Below are 17272 nucleotides of genomic sequence, written 5' to 3'. Positions count from 1 at the left end.
TCTCACACCTAAAATTAGAAAAAAAATTATTGTGATAAAATATACATAATATAAACATTACAGTTCAACCATTGTTTAACTATACAAGTCAGCAGCATTAAGTACATTCACCACAATATTGTATAGCCATCACCACTATCCATTTCTAGAACTTTTTTTATCGCCAGCAGAAACTCTGTACCCATTAAACGATACCTTCTAATTACCTTCTACACCCCTGCTAACCTCTAACCTCTATTCTGCTTCTTTTTTTTCTTTTTTTCTTTTTATTTACTTATTTTATTATTATACTTTAAGTTCTAGGGTATATGTGCACAATGTGCAGGTTTGTTACGTATGTATACATGTGCCATGTTGGTGTGCTGCACTCATTAACTTGTCATTTACATTAGGTATATCTCCTAATGCTATCCCTCCCCCCTCCCCCCACCTCAGGACAAGCCCCAGTGTGTGATGTTCCCCTTCCTGTGTCCAAGTGTTCTCATTGTTCAATTCCCACCTATGAGTGAGAACATGCAGTGTTTGGTTTTCTGTCCTTGCGATAGTTTGCTGAGAATGATGGTTTCTAGCTTCATCCATGTCCCTACAGAGGACGTGAACTCATCCTTTTTTATGGCTGCATAGTATTCCATGGTGTATATGTGCCACATTTTCTTAATCCAGTCTACCATTGATGGGCATTTGGGTTAGTTCCAAGTCTTTGCTATTGTGAATAGTGCCGCAATAAACATTCGTGTGCATGTGTCTTTATAGCAGCATGATTTATAATCCTTTGGGTATATACCCAGTAATGGGATGGCTGGGTCAAATGGCATTTCTAGTTCTAGACCCTTGAGGAGTTGCCACACTGTCTTCCACAATGGTTGAACTAGTTTACAGTCCCACCAACAGTGTCAAAGTGTTCCTATTTCTCCACATCCTCTCCAGCACCTGTTGTTTCCTGACTTTTTAATGATCACCATTCTAACTGGTATGAGATGGTATCTCATTGTGGTTTTGATTTGCATTTCTCTGATGGCCAGTGATGATGAGCATTTTTTCATGTGTCTGTTGGCTGCATAAATGTCTTCTTTTGAGAAGTGTCTGTTCATATCCTTTGCCTACTTTTTGATGGGGTTGTTTGCTTTTTTCTTGTAAATTTGTTTAAGTTCTTTGTAGATTCTGGATATTAGCCCTTTGTCAGATGGGTAGATTGCAAAAATTTTCTCCCATTCTGTAGGTTGCCTGTTCACTCTGATGGTAGTTTCTTTTGCTGTGCAGAAGCTCTTTAGTTTAATTAGATCCCATTTGTCAATTTTGGCTTTTGTTGTCATTTCTTTTGGTGTTTTAGACATGAAGTCCTTGCCCATGCCTATGTCCTGAATGGTATTGCCTAGGTTTTCTTCTAGGGTTTTTATGGTTTTAGGTCTAACATGTAAGTCTTTAATCCATCTTGAATTAATTTTTGTATAAGGTGTAAGGAAGGGATCCAGTTTCAGCTTTCTACATATGGCTAGCCAGTTTTCCCAGCACCATTTATTAAATAGGGAACCCTTTCCCCTTTTCTTGTTTTTGTCAGGTTTGTCAAAGATCAGATGGTTGTAGATGTGTGGTGTTATTTATGAGGGCTCTGTTCTGTTGCATTGATCTATATCTCTGTTTTGGTACTAGCACCATGCTGTTTTGGTTACTGTAGCCTTGTGTTATAGTTTGAAGTCAGGTAGCGTGATGCTTCCAGCTTTGTTCTTTTGGCTTAGGATTGTCTTGGCAATGTGGGCTCTTTTTTGGTTCCATATGAACTTTAAAGTAGTTTTTTCCAGTTCTGTGAAGAAAGTCATTGGTAACTTGATGGGGATGGCACTGAATCTATAAATTTCCTTGGGCAGTATGGCCATTTTCACGATATTGATTCTTCCTATCCATGAACATCTTTTTTTTTTTGAGGCAGAGTCTTGCTCTGTCAGCCAGGTTGGAGTGCAGTGGCACAATCTCAGCTCACTGCAACCTCCGCCTCCTGGGCTCAAGCAATTTTCCTGCCTCAGTCTCCCGAGTAGCTGGGATTACAGGTGTGTGCCACCACACCCGGCTAATTTTTGTATTTTTAGTAGAGATGGGGTTTCACCATGTTGGCCAGGCTGGTCTCAAACTCCCGACCTCAGGTAATCCACCCGCCTCAGCCTCCCAAAGAGCTGGGATTACAGGCGTGAGCCACTGTGCCTGGCCTATTTTGCTTTTTATCGCTATGAATTTGCCTATTTAAAGTACCTTTTGTAAGTGGAATCACAATATTTGTCCTTCTGTGTCAGCTTATTTCACTTAGCATAATCCTCAGAGTTCATCCATGTCATGTAGCATGTGTCTGAATTTTATTCTTTCTTATGGCTGAATAATATCTTAGTAGATGAGTGTACTACATTTTGTTTATGCATTCATCTCTTGATGAGTACTTGAATTTTCTCCCACCTTTTGACTATTGTGAGTAATGCTGCTATGAACATTGATGTATAAGTATTGCTTGAGTGCCAGCTTTCAGTTCTTTTGGCTATATATCTTAAGAGTGGAATTTCTGGATCATGGGGTAATTCAATGTTTGCCTTTTTGAGGAACTAGCAAACTGTTTTCCAAAAAACTTTCTTTCCTATAGGAACTAGTCTTTATGAAGACTTTCCAAGACAGTCAACTAGCTTTCAGAGAAGAAACAGCTCTCTTTACTTTTGGTCCTGCATTTCATCAGTTTCTAGACCATTTAATTAACTTGCATAATTACAATAACAAGTCCAAGTGTCATAAGCAGGTTTAGAAATGTATATCATTTCATGCTTTCTAGGGAAAAAAAGAAATGTATATAATTGATATTTGTTAAGCATACAACTCAACTGGTAAGACTGGAAGTGCTTGGAGAGTAACTTTCCCCAATGATCCCCAGTGTGCTTTGGACATCAGCCAATACGTATTATAAAACACAGAATTAATGGAGAATGCTGGTTACTCTGGCCAGTTAAGGGGAGGCCAGTTAAGAGAGCTTCTACTATTCAACTAAATTATCTTTGTCATGATAAGATATATAAAGAGGCTGGGTGTGGTAGCTCAAGCCTGTAATCCTAGCACTTTGGGAGGCTGAGGTGGGTGGCTTGAGACCAGCCTGGGCAACATGGCAAAACCCCGTCTCTACTAAAAATATAAAAAATTAGCCGGGCATGGGTGGCGCACACCTATAGTCCCAGCTACTCCGGAGTCTGAGGCGAGAGAATCACTTGAACCAGGGAGGCGGAGGTTGCAATGAGCCAAGATCACACCACTGCACTCCAACCTGGGTGATAGAGTGAGACCCTGTCTCAAAAAAAAAAAAAAAAAAAAAAGATGTATAATAAATTTAGAAGCAAATGACTCATGAATCTAGAAAAACAATTAACAGCTACATATCCACAACTACTAACATTCAATACTCTTGTTGTTCAGAGACCCGAGAAAGACAGACAGCAAAGGCATGGGAAGTTGACTGATCTGGTCACTTCCTGTATAAACTTTTGAATGTAAGCAGCAGGTTGATTTTCCATGCCTTCTTCTCTTACAGTTCAATTTAGTGTGGGTGATAAATGGGAGATAAACAGAGGATAGTGAGGTTGTGCCTATTCTTAGGAAGAAGATACCTTTCAAGTTAAGATTCAAGACTTTACGATGTGATTAGAAGATTTTCTAGACAGTTCTGAAGCAAAATCATGAAGCTGTAGGAGGAATACTTTTATATAGCATCATTCATCCTTGTTAGCAACCCAAATAATTAAAGGTTTGGGAAATTACACCTCTAAATATGGTCTAAAGGAACTGGGTTTATTTAGTTTAGAGAGAGCAAGCAAGCACGCTGAGGGAGACTTAATCATAGTCTCCAAGAATATAAGGGATATTCTCTGAGTGATGGAAAGCAGCTGTTTCCTGTTTCCACTAAGGACTGGATAAGAAGAATGGAGTTAACATGCAACAAGTGGATTAAGAACTCTTTGGCCATGAAGTTCAAGACAACAAATCCACCAGACAAAAGTCGCTACTGTGTTTGAGAATTGTGTAGCTAACTAACTGTATTTCTTGGGTGGTTTATAAGTGGCCTGTTCTTGAATCTGGAGCTAGTGAAAAAGGTCCAGAGGACCTTTCACCCAAGTGAGAGGATGAGGTTGTCCATTTTCTGAGCCTACCAGTGCTCTGTGGTTGAGGAAGCTCTTATCCTAAGTCTCCTAGTAGGATTTAAAAGAGAAAAAGCTTCAGAGTCTCTTTGCTGCTCTTTGGACTCTTTCCAAGCAAGATAATCTAAATGTACTCCTTTTCTATAAGGTAGAAGATTTCTATAGATTTGGCATTATGTGTCTTTTCTGTTTATTTAGTCGATATGGCCATACTTTTTAAAAATTCTGTGTCTTTAGTGAGACTGGACATGTATATACACACATATATACATGTATATGTATGTATATGTCATAGACATTTGACATGTATATCATAAGTAATTAATTCAGCAATGGAGAGAATGTTTAGTTCTAGGTAGTATGTCTAAGTGTTAGCTATATGAATAAGATAATACACTGTGCTAATTAGCAGCACAGAAATATGCAAAGCATTATGTAAAAATGCATTGTTACAGATTAGCTAGGGGAAGAATTTAAAGACAAAACGATGAGTTCTGTGAATGTTACCAGTTTTTAGTCAATGAGGCAGATCAGAATGCCTGAAAACTGCTTCTCAACCATTGTTTTTATCATTTCCGTTCCACAGTAGGTTAATTATACCATTTATTCAGAATTAGATAAGTGATGTCTTACTTTCCCAACTGGGAGTATTTTCAAGGCAAGGTTTGATTCCTAGGAGATGGACTGCTATTAAGCTGTATCTTTAAAGCTGTAGCTTTATGCCAACATTCACTGTGTATACGTTCCACTATCTTATATTTTCATCTTGTACCAACATTTATTTTAATCTTATTTTAAAATCTTTGCCTCTGTCATTGAATGTTTTCTTGACTCAATAACTTGTTTGGCCTTTAAAAATCCAGCACTGAAGTAGGAAAATGACTCGGGATTGAGTTGGATCATCTCTTCACACTTGTTCACTGGGAGGCATTGGGCAAGTTAGTTAACCTCCTTGAGTTTGCTCCCTTAATCTACCCTATAGGAACATTTTGAGGATTAAATAAAATAAAATAATGTGTGCCAAGCCCGGAGCATAGTGTACCCAGCCCTCAAGTCATGTTTGTCTGCTTTCTTTAATTCACAAAGAACATTTCTTACCTATCATAGAGTCATTATTGCCTCCACATTCTCTTCTTTTAGTGGCGTTTTTGGACCACAGGGGCAGATCTGTAGAACAGGACTTGTGTAAAATTCATGAGGGCACCCAAGGGTCTAATTGTATGAATCTCCTTCCTTTTCTATACTTACTTAATCCAGAAAAAAGTCTACCATCATGGCAAGTATTTTAGGAAGCGTTTGTTGCCAAATTACCTGAAACAAATCATGTACATACATGGAAGGAAAGTACATTTTCAGATCAGTGGAAAGATGATGCGTTTTTGTTTTACAAAGTTTAAAGGGTAGTTAATAAATCTTCTAGATACTGAAATAAACATTTAATAGACATTGATTCAATTGAGTGCTGTGGTTTGAAATGATATCAAATTGAAGACATGATCCCTGACCTGGGAAGTTTTATGAATTTGCTGGAGAGACCAAGCCCGTAGGTATGGAATGACCACAAAACAGAGTAGTACAAAAATCAGGAAGAGTAGTACAAAATGACAACTTGAACCCCTAAGTACTGGCGAAAGGCAGCATACAGGATTTCAGTAGGGATTTACTATAGTAGACTTAGAATCATGATTTAGTTCCTAAAACACTATCATTTCAAAATAGAATTTTTTTAAAACCACCTAAAATATTCATTTCCTGTCGAAACCTAGGAACATACTACAGTTGCGCTTTACCTATTTGAGATAAATACACCTCTCTCGAAATGTTAACTTTTTCTTTTTCTTTTTTTTGTTTTTGAGAGGCAGTCCCACTCTGTCGCCCAGGCTGGAGTGCAGTAATGCCACCTCGGCTTACTGCAACCTCCGTCTCCCGGGTTCAAGCGATTGTCCTGCCTCAGCCTCCTGAGTAGCTGGGATTACAGGCGCCTGCCACCGTGCCTGGCTAATTTTTGTGTTTAGTAGAGACAGGGTTTTACCATGTTGGCCAGGCTGGTCTTGAACTCCTGACTTCAAGTGATCCATCCAACTCAGCCTCCCAAAGTGCTGGGATTGCAGTGAGCCACCGCACCCAGCCTGAGATAAATACATCTTTCTAAAGCCTCAGTGTTTAGGTGGGTTTGCTTTCAGATATTCATCTATGCACCATACCAAACTACTTCTGCTTAGATTCATTCTGAGTCTGCAGGGGATGGAATACCTTTATAAATCATAACAAATCACATTAAGAGTAAAATATCCCAGCTAGGGACTTATCTCAAAACCTAAGGCATGACACATATTTTAATGGCAATGGATTTGGAAACCAAGGTTAGGACCGTTCTTTCTTTATTAGAGGAGATTTATAATTCAGGGCCTTTGAGAGTTAGCCTAGGTCCTCTGAACTGGACTTCTCTTGTCCCTTCCTGTACCCCAACTCCCCAAATTAAATAAGTAGGGAAGCAGAACAAGAAAACCATTAACTTAATAACATAGAATTTATGGTTGAAACCTTGCAAAGCTTATGTCAGCAAAGTAAAATAATTACTGTCACTTTCTTTTAGACACTTGGCTTTATGGTTCCTGTCACCTTTATCATAACATGCAGCTGATTTAGTAGCTCTATTTTTCATGGCAAATAGCCTGGTGTTGTGTTTTTATGCATGTGACCATGCTATTGAGATGACAATACATGGCTATACTACAGTAGAGCTAAATTTAGATAACGAATTAGAATACTGTTAATCGTTTTGGTTTAGTCATGCTGTCAGAATGCCAACTCAGCCTTTTCTCTTGCTCTTTTCCCCTCTAGATTCTCAAGTCCAAAGATTTAACATCTCCAACCCAGCGCTACATTGACAGCAAAGTTGTGAAAACAAGAGCAGAAGGCGAATGGCTCTCCTTCGATGTAACTGATGCTGTTCATGAATGGCTTCACCATAAAGGTTACAAGCCACTCTCTCTTTTCCTCCCAAGATGTTCAGTATCCCTAAGTTACTTTAAATTGATTGCAGATTTAAGGGTATAGACACACATACAAATGACCTCCTTGACTTAATGTTTTCCAGACAGGAACCTGGGATTTAAAATAAGCTTACACTGTCCCTGCTGCACTTTTGTACCATCTAATAATTACATCATCCCAAATAAAAGTGAAGAACTAGAAGCAAGATTTGCAGGTAACCAAAACTTGGTCGTATGAGGTGGGGGAGGGAAGGGTCTATATTGATAATCTCGTGGGGGATAAAATCAGTTTGCATGTGAAAATGAGACTAGTAAGGCCTGGGGAGTTTCATTCATTTGGACAATGATATGGTTGGATATACATATGTGAAGGGAGAAAGGATTGGAAGAACGGAATAGGTTCCCAGTTTATAATTCTCAATGCCCAGTGATGACTTGGTCAAAATAACTGATTAACTCATTCACCCTCCAGTAGTAAGTTAAGACCTTTGTTCTTCATTGTAGCAAACCAACTTTCCATCCATACTGATATTATAGAGAAAGATAGAATGTATTTAAGAAAATCCATTGATAATCCCCCAAACCAAATGTCAGGAACTGACAACCGTATTTCACAGAAGAAAGGAGTCTCTTCCTGCTACAGCTTCCATAACTAACCTTCCATGTATAAGAACATTCCACCTTTTCTAGTCCATACCCAATATTTCAAGTGGGTTCCTTATCAGAATTTTATATTAGTTTATAAACACATAAAAAGGTTTTGGCTTACCCCATGCTCACCTTTAAGTAAGTTGGACAAAAGTCATGGAGAGTGAGGAGATACCAAGGGCTCAAGTCACTTCATGTATTAGATGATGAGTTGTTGGATCATGAGAGGTGAGAGGAAACCCATGCCCATGTGCCAATGCAGCATCTGCCCACAGCGCCAGGCCAGAGAATTGATTTCCCTGCCCTCCTAACATCACCCTGGACCTCCATCCACTTTTAGAAGACTACAGCAGCCCTCGTTCATGGGAAAATACTCCCAGAGGTCTAGAGATTTATTTCAGTCTCTAACCTGGTCATGATTCTCTGGAGTGTGGAGATTAAATGCTTAAACTGGCAGTCTCTTGAGCATGCTTTGGGGAGCTCAAGTTTCTAAATCTCAGATGGAATCAGGAAAGTGTTGAGGATGCCATAAAATAAATGAAAAAGCCCTTTCTTCACAGCTTCCCAAAATAGCATTAGGTAAGGGTGACTTCTGTTTCACCTGAACCTAATTCACTCCAATTCAGTTAAGTCTCAGTTTGTGTTCATTAGAAAAGTCTTTTGAGTTTAGTAGTCTTAGGAAGAGTGTGAACCAGCGGGTGACAAGGCATGTTCTATTGCCATGTGTTCAGTTGTTGAGGGCTTGAACACAGCCTAAACTGAGGATTGACTAAAATAAACTGCCTAGATTGCCCTTGGACTATAGGTCAAAGACTGCTTCTGTAGTGACTTTCATAACCAACAGCCCTGGCTTTGACACCGAACTGCCTTCTGACAAGAGCCCCATTTAGAAGTGTTAATTGTCACATGGGTTAGTCGTAGTCCTGTTGTGCCATATCTATTTCCATGGGGAATAACTATTGCCAGCTGATGCTGCTTTGGTGGTCATCACTGCTATTTGTGACAATATACAAAGGAAAAAAATATGGCTGACTATATTTGATGAAGGTGAAGCTAAATGTTTATTACCCAAATGCATTTTTTCAAGGTATTGATGGCACCTCCACATATACCAGTGGTGATCAGAAAACTATAAAGTCCACTAGGAAAAAAAACAGTGGGAAGACCCCACATCTCCTGCTAATGTTATTGCCCTCCTACAGACTTGAGTCACAACAGACCAACCGGCGGAAGAAGCGTGCTTTGGATGCGGCCTATTGCTTTAGGTAAAGGAAAGAAAAATAAAACCAATTAATTGCATCTGTTAACTCTTACACTGCCTTTGCCCTTTCTTCTACCGTGTATTGACCCAAGTGGAACTCATTGCTAAGGCCAGGTAGAGTGCAGTACAGCTCCTGTATCTCATAATACCATTCTTCCCAGAGGCTTATATTCATCAGGTCTTTAGCAGTGAAACAAGTGTGAAAGGAGAAGACTAGCCCCCTGAAATTTTTCCCCAAAATTCCTCTGAAGTTCTTTGGTGCTGAAGAAGAAAACAAGCTCTCTGCTCCTCAGAACAAATAAAAGCTCATTTGAGGTGTGTGATGTCAACTCCTTCATTAAGAAAAACCCACCATCTGGATGATGCCTTCACCCTCACCAAGTACAAGTGCTGATAGTCACACTTCTTTCATAGTAACAGAGATGAGACGGCAGAAGAATGCCATGTGTCACACCTTTAGCAACAGCATATGAGAGAAGCAAGAAGAATTTATTTCCCATTCCCATATGAGTGCATGGAGGGAAAATGTGAATGTTCTTATGTGGACTCAGTAAGAGGAGGGCTCTTTCCTTATTTTGAGAAGTACGGGACAGGGAAGGGTCCTCACTGATGAAGTGCTCAAAGTGTCAGAGGCCATAAGTAAAGTGGCACTTTTTGGTTGCCAGATCCAGTGGTTGCCCTCAGCAAGACTCCGTGTTTCTTGATCTCTGGTTCATTCCTAGATCAGAAAACATGTGGTGAAATAAAGGATCAATTCTCAAAGGAAAATGCCTTAGATGGTTCTTTGAAAATTGCTGTTGTACTTCTTTCATTTTATATTTGAAAGGGCAATAGAGGCTGGATGGCAGAACTGCCCAGTGTTGATTGGAAAGGGCTTCATCACGCCTAGCCACTCCCTGCTTATATCTGGTCATCTGAAGGTAAAGGTATGATTTTCCAGGTCACAGACAAGGAAGTCAGGGTATAGAACTCATAAGGGCAAGTAGTCCAGCAAATCACCACACACAACACCCTATCATGAAAGTCACTTGAGATTACAATAAAGCCATTAAAACCTGGCACGTGATATTTGCTCATTAGATGTTTGTTGAATAAATGAATGAGTCATTTCTCTGGTTTGGGGTGAGGTGGTGGTAGAGTGAAGGTGGTGAATCAGCTATAAAATCTCCATTGCTTTTTTTTTTTTTTTTTTTTTTTGCCAGAAATGTGCAGGATAATTGCTGCCTACGTCCACTTTACATTGATTTCAAGAGGGATCTAGGGTGGAAATGGATACACGAACCCAAAGGGTACAATGCCAACTTCTGTGCTGGAGCATGCCCGTATTTATGGAGTTCAGACACTCAGCACAGCAGGGTGAGTGTTCAGCTTACCTGTTGCCTCTGTTCTTGGGTTACCATGTGCACCTGCTGATAGTATTTCCAAATAAGTTGTAATTAACCTTGTGCTGTTTTACCATCACACATGTATGGGTACTGGAGAAATTCTTTTATTAGGTTGGTGCAAAAGTATTCACTGTTTTTGCCATTGAAAATAATGGCAAGCAACTCCCCTAATAGATGAAAAGGAAGAATGTTAGCTGTAGGTGAAATCAGAAAGTGACACTGATCAGTTACAAACCATAAGTCTCACCTGCCCAGATATAAACAACTGGAGGGAAGTTTTGTTTACTTTTTTCTTTATTTTATATTCTTTTTCAAAAATAATTTTTATTGATACATAATTGCATATATTAATGAGGTACACGTGGTATTTTGATACATGTATACAATGTGTAATGATGAAATCAGGGTAATTAGGATATCCATTGTCTCAAAAATTTATCATATCCTCATTTGGGGAACATTCCAGATCATCTCTTCTAGTTATTTTAAAATAGACAATAAATTATTGTTAACTATAGTAACCCTTCTGTGCCATAAAACATTAGAATTTATTCCTTCTATCTAACTGTATTTTCATACCTGTTAATCAACTTCTCTTCACCCTTACCCTGTTCCAAGCCTCTGGTAACCATCGTTCTACTCTCTGCCTCCATAAGTTTTATATTCTTAACAGCTATAAGCATAAATAGCCAAAAAAAAAACACCCTTTTTTAGAATCAATATGTCACATAGTATCATATATAGATAAAGTGTGAAGGGACCCAGGTCTCCATCTAAAAAAAAAATCTGCTATCATCTCCATCACAGACTGTTATATTAGAAAGAACGTTGGGGATTTCAGTTAATACCTGGGAGTGTGTGATTATTAGTAAATACACTAGCAATTTACTAATGTATGACAGTTAGAATGTAATTTAACATCTCTAAACCTCAGTTTCTTATCAGTAAGAAGGAATGTCTGTATTAAAAGTTATCTTTAAAATAATAATGCCGAACTCAAGAGTTGATATGGAGTACAAAAGATGATATATATGAAAATGACTTGAAAATTCGTTTCTCTACTTTTTTTTTTAAATGTAACACAAAGTAAATGAGAATCTGAGTATTTTATCAAGTTGTTTCAATGAAGATAGAGTTAATTCAGAAGGTAATTCCCAGATTGGATGGTATGGGTTTCCAGCAAGATTAGAGAAGGGTTTTCCTATGTAATAATGATATTTGTTCACATGCTTCCTCTTGATGGCTCATCAGGATTTTAGAGACAGAAAGAACATCTTATCCAACCCTTTCATTTTCTTAAAGAAATTGGGGGCCGGGTACGGTGACTCATGCCTGTATTCCCAGCACTTCGGGAGGCCGAGGTGGGTGGATCACGAGGTCAGGAGTTCAAGACCAGCCTGGTCAAGATGGTGAAACCCTGTCTCTACTAAAAATACAAAAAAATTAGCCAGGCATGGTGGCGGGTGCTTGTAATCCCAGCTACTCGGGAGGTTGAGGCAGAGAATCGCTGGAACCCAGGAGGCGGAGGTTGCAGTGAGCCAAGATCGCACCACTGCATTCCAGCCTGGGTGTCAGAGTGAGATCCCATCTCAAAAAAAAAAAAAGAAATTGGGGTCTAGATCATGTAGTCTAGATGATACCCAAGACCAAACAGAAAATTAGTGACAAACCAAGGCTTGGCATGCAGGCCTCCTCGTTTTATAACCAGGCCTCCATTTGCTCTATCTTACTGGGTTTAATTCCTAAAATATGGTTACACGTTAGGGTTTCTATTCTGCTCTTTATGCCTCTGTAAATCTCCCTATTGAAGAGGCATTAGAAAAATTGCCTTCACTTCAGGGTAGGAAAATGGATCAGCTGCCAAAAAAGATCACATACTACATTCAGTTGAATTCATGAGTTTGGGGGTTATCAATTATTTTAGACAATCTGTATTATAAAAATTCCTCTTCAGTTCATATGAAAAATCGTGTTCGTGGAGCATAAAGTATATTTATTTATAAATGCCTACATATGCTGGGATTTAAATTGACAAATACGGCTCCCCTTCCTTCAGCTGTTTTCCCAACTCCCCTGTAGACTTTGGCACTCGGGGGCAACCGTGTGCTTGGCCATGTGAGGGAAGCTTGCTCATGCCTGTCCCTTTGTCTGAGCTCTCTGGCCAGGCTGCCTCCTCTGGACTGCGGCAGCAGTAGCTGTAATGTGGGCAAAGCCCTGTTGCCAAGTAGAAACATAATTCTCCTCTCTGATACACAGAGGGAGTGTGTGAAGGCTGAGACCATACTTGTTTTTCAAGGAGAGAGGAAGAATAACTGTCATGGTCACAAATATGTGGTTTGGACAGTTACCCAAGAAGCCAGAGGTAGCTTAATAAAGTAGTCAGTGTTGCTGTGCTGAACAGATCTTCTGTCTTAGGCTGAAAAAATTGCAGTGAATCTCGAGGAAAAGGTCATTTGCTGTTTGACTAACACATTAATGGCATCCTTGGAAATGTCTCTGTATCATCAGTGGGGAACCTACATACTTCCATTAGTAAAAGTCTCACACGCCTCTGATACAGAATGGGGTTAAAGGTATAAGGCTAATTATAGAACCATCTCTTCATTCTGTTTTCAGACTTGCCATTAACTCCTCCAACTCAGCAACTACCATTTACCACATAGAAGGTTAATGGAGGGTTGATGATGATTGTGATTATGATTATGATCCTTTTAAGCAAAATGTAAGAAAGTGAATAATTATTTCTTATAGGAGATCTTAGAGATCGCTTTTATGTCATTCCTAGCATCATTGTGTTTATGAAGCAATGGTAAAAAAAGGCTTTTTTTTTTTAATGAAAATTGAGGATACCTTAAAATGGCCTGAGGAGACACTTAACATAGAAAGATTTCATTTCCTTCCTTCCTTATTTATTTATTTAAAGAAATAGGGTCTGGGTCTGTTGTCCAAGCTGGTCCTTAACTCCTACACTCAAGTGATCCTTCAAAGTGTTGGGATTACAGGCGTGAGCCATTGTGCCCAGCCTGTAGAAAGATTTCACATTGCATACAGGTGTCTTTTTCTATACCCAAAGGTAGATTAAAGCTCTTATGAGAGCTTTGGTAAAACTTTTTATTCTTCTACTTATTCATGTATTCATTTCTTCACTTAGTACATGAATCTCATTTTGTCCAGAGAAGACTTACTAGGGCTACAAGATAAAAGTAAAGTCTATAGAGTTCCTGATCTGGAGGGAGCTCTTAATCTAGATGGGATTGAAATGTATACTCAAGAAACAACTTCATTTACAGAGTAGTGTAGAAATAAGACCAAATGCTATAAGGATCAAGTTTTGTGGGGACCTAGGAAGTATGTGCAGCCAAGCACTGATCAGAGGAAAGACTTACTGGAAAAACTGGGAAAATCTGTTGAATGAGCAATTTTTTCCAATCTGACTCTTACAGAATCATTTGCTTAAGATGTGTGAAAAATGAGTTCCATGTGGGAAAATAATGACTTTGATGATTGCTAAGGTCACATATCAGTTTGACTGTAATTTGGGAAATTAGCAACCAAAAATAATTTTAAATTGCCTACTCAGTGCTGTGACTGTTAACAATGCGGAATTCTTTTTAAAAACGAATTGTGTTCATTTTCCGTCTTTCCCTATGTTGTCTCTCCTCTCCTGTGTCCTTTCAGGTCCTGAGCTTATATAATACCATAAATCCAGAAGCATCTGCTTCTCCTTGCTGCGTGTCCCAAGATTTAGAACCTCTAACCATTCTCTACTACATTGGAAAAACACCCAAGATTGAACAGCTTTCTAATATGATTGTAAAGTCTTGCAAATGCAGCTAAAGTTCTTGGGAAAGTGGCAAGACCAAAATTACAATGATGATGATAATGATGATGACGACGACAATGATGATGCTTGTAACAAGAAAACATAAGAGAGCCTTGGTTCATCAGTGTTAAAAAAATTTTTGAAAAGGCGGTACTAGTTCAGACACTTTGGAAGTTTGTGTTCTGTTTGTTAAAACTGACATCTGACACAAAGAAAGTTGAAGGCCTTCTACATTTCACCTACTTTGTAAGTGAGAGAGACAAGAAGCAAATTTTTTTAAAGAAAAAAATAAACACTGGAAGAATTCATTAGTGTTAATTATGTGAACAACGACAACAACAACAACAACAACAACAAAAAACCAGGAAAATCCCATTAAGTGGAGTTGCTGTACGTACCGTTCCTATCCCGCGCCTCACTTGATTTTTCTGTATTGCTATGCAATAGGCACCCTTCCCATTCTTACTCTTAGAGTTAACAGTGAGTTATTTATTGTGTGTTACTATATAATGAACGTTTCATTGCCCTTGGAAAATAAAACAGGTGTATAAAGTGGAGACCAAATACTTTGCCAGAAACTCATGGATGGCTTAAGGAACTTGAACTCAAATGAGCCAGAAAAAAACAGGTCATATTAATGGGATGAAAACCCAAGTGAGTTATTATATGACCGAGAAAGTCTGCATTAAGATAAAGACCCTGAAAACACATGTTATGTACCAGCTGCCTAAGGAAGCTTCTTGTAAGGTCCAAAAACTAAAAAGCCTGTTAATAAAAGAAACTTTCAGTCAGAATAAGTCTGTAAGTTTTTTTTTTTCTTTTTAATTGTAAATGGTTCTTTGTCAGTTTAGTAAACCAGTGAAATGTTGAAATGTTTTGACATGTACTGGTCAAACTTCAGACCTTAAAATATTGCTGTATAGCTATGCTATAGGTTTTTTCCTTTGTTTTGGTATATGTAACCATACCTATATTATTAAAATAGATGGATATAGAAGCCAGCATAATTGAAAACACATCTGCAGATCTCTTTTGCAAACTATTAAATCAAAACATTAACTACTTTATGTGTAATGTGTAAATTTTTACCATATTTTTTATATTCTGCAATAATGTCAACTATGATTTAGATTGACTTAAATTTGGGCTCTTTTTAATGATCACTCACAAATGTATGTTTCTTTTAGCTGGCCAGTACTTTTGAGTAAAGCCCCTGTATTTTGACTTGCACTACAAATGCATTTTTTTTTTATAACATTTGCCCTACTTGTGCTTTGTGTTTCTTTCATTATTATGACATAAGCTACCTGGATCCACTTGTCTTTTTTTTTTCTTTTACAGAAAAGATGGGTTCGAGTTCAGTGGTCTTCATCTTCCAAGCATCATTACTAACCAAGTCAGACGTTAACAAACTTTTATGTTAGGAAAATGAGGAATGTTATAGATACATAGAAAATTGAAGTAAAATGTTTTCGTTTTAGCAAGGATTTAGGGTTCTAACTAAAACTCAGAATCTTGATTGAGTTAAGAAAAGTTTCTCTACCTTGGTTTAATTAATATTTTCGTAAAATCCTATTGTTATTACAAAGAGGACACTTCATAGGAAACATCTTTTTCTTTAGTCAGGTTTTTAATATTCAGGGGGAAATTGAAAGATATGCATTTTAGTCAATTTTTCAAAAGAGGAAAAAAGTCCAGGTCAGCATAAGTCATTTTGTGTATTTCACTGAAGTTATAAGGTTTTTATAAATGTTCTTTGAAGGGGAAAAGGCACAAGCCAATTTTTCCTATGAGCAAAAAATTCTTTCTTTCCTCTGAGTGAGAGTTATCTATATCTGAGGCTAAAGTTTACCTTGCTTTAATAAATAATTTGCCACATCATTGCAGAAGAGGTATCCTCATGTTGGGGTTTATAGAATATGTCAGTTTGTCACTTGTAGCTTATTTAGCTTTAAAATAAAAATTAATAGGCAAAGCAATGGAATATTTGCAGTTTCACCTAAAGAGCAGCATAAGGAGGCGGGAATCCAAAGCGAAGTTGTTTGATATGGTCTACGTCTTTTTTGGAATTTCCTGACCGTTAATTAAAGTAAAGAATTGGATTTGCAAATTTGAAAACTGGAAAAGCAAGAGATGGGATGCCATAATAGTAAACAGCCCTTGTGTTGGATGTAACCCAATCCCAGATTTGAGTGTGTGTTGCTTATTTTTTTTGTCTTCCACTTTTCTATTATGTGTAAATCACTTTTATTTCTGCAGGTATTTTCCTCTCAGATAGGATGACATTTTGTTTTGTATTATTTTGTCTTTCCTCATGAATGCACTGATAATATTTTAAATGCTCTATTTTAAGATCTCTTGAATCTTTTTTTTTAATTTGGGGGTTCTATAAGGTCTTTATTTCCCATAAGTAAATATTGCCATGGGAGGGGGTGGAGGTGGGAAGGAAGGGGTGAAGTGCTAGTATGCAAGTGGGCAGCAATTATTTTTGTGTTAATCAGCAGTACAATTTGATCGTTGGCATGGTTAAAAAATGGAATATAAGATTAGCTGTTTTGTATTTTGATGACCAATTATGCTGTATTTTAACACGATGTATGTCTGTTTTTGTGGTGCTCTAGTGGTAAATAAATTATTTCAATGATATGTGGATGTCTTTTTCCTATCAGTACCATCATCGAGTCTAGAAAACACCTGTGATGCAATAAGACTATCTCAAGCTGGAAAAGTCATACCACCTTTCAGATTGCCCTCTGTGCTTTCTCCCTTAAGGATAGTCACTTCAGGAGTCATGCTTTAAAGCACAAGAGTCAGGCCATATCCATCAAGGATGGAAGAAATCCCTGTGCAGTCTTTTTATTCCCTTATTTATTGCTATTTGGTAATTGTTTGAGATTTAGTTTCCATCCAGCTTGACTGCCGACCAGAAAAAATGCAGAGAGATGTCTGCACCATGCTTTGGCTTTCTGGTTCTATGTTCTGCCAACGCCAGGGCCAAAAGA

At 38.2% G+C, this 17272-nt stretch overlaps 1 protein-coding gene across 4 annotated transcripts in view; it reads left to right on the top strand.

The window, feature by feature from the left end:
- The window catches only part of TGFB2 (transforming growth factor beta 2), a 99912-nt gene extending 82996 nt beyond the window's left edge, over positions 1-16916 (top strand). For 2 of the 4 annotated variants that reach the window (XR_008509866.2, XR_010140470.1), the window contains 6 exons: positions 7002-7134; positions 7258-7368; positions 8889-9066; positions 10265-10418; positions 14126-15071; positions 15612-16916. Coding sequence is in view for 2 of the 4 variants with exons in the window: in XM_002809444.6 (XP_002809490.1) it covers positions 7002-7134; positions 7258-7368; positions 8889-9066; positions 10265-10418; positions 14126-14284 (735 nt within the window). In the remaining 2 variants the exon portion in view is untranslated. Of the gene's footprint in view, positions 1-7001; positions 7135-7257; positions 7369-8888; positions 9067-10264; positions 10419-14125 lie in introns of all 4 variants that reach the window. The other 2 variants (XM_002809444.6, XM_002809445.6) reach the window with 1 other exon arrangement.
- The last annotated feature ends 356 nt before the right edge of the window (positions 16917-17272 follow it).

The sequence above is a fragment of the Pongo abelii genome, chromosome 1 (genome assembly GCF_028885655.2).
Source record: "Pongo abelii isolate AG06213 chromosome 1, NHGRI_mPonAbe1-v2.0_pri, whole genome shotgun sequence".
Classification (NCBI taxonomy): Eukaryota; Metazoa; Chordata; class Mammalia; order Primates; family Hominidae; genus Pongo; species Pongo abelii.
The sequence above is the reverse complement of the archived record's forward strand: the minus strand, read 5'-3'. Positions and strand labels throughout refer to the sequence as shown.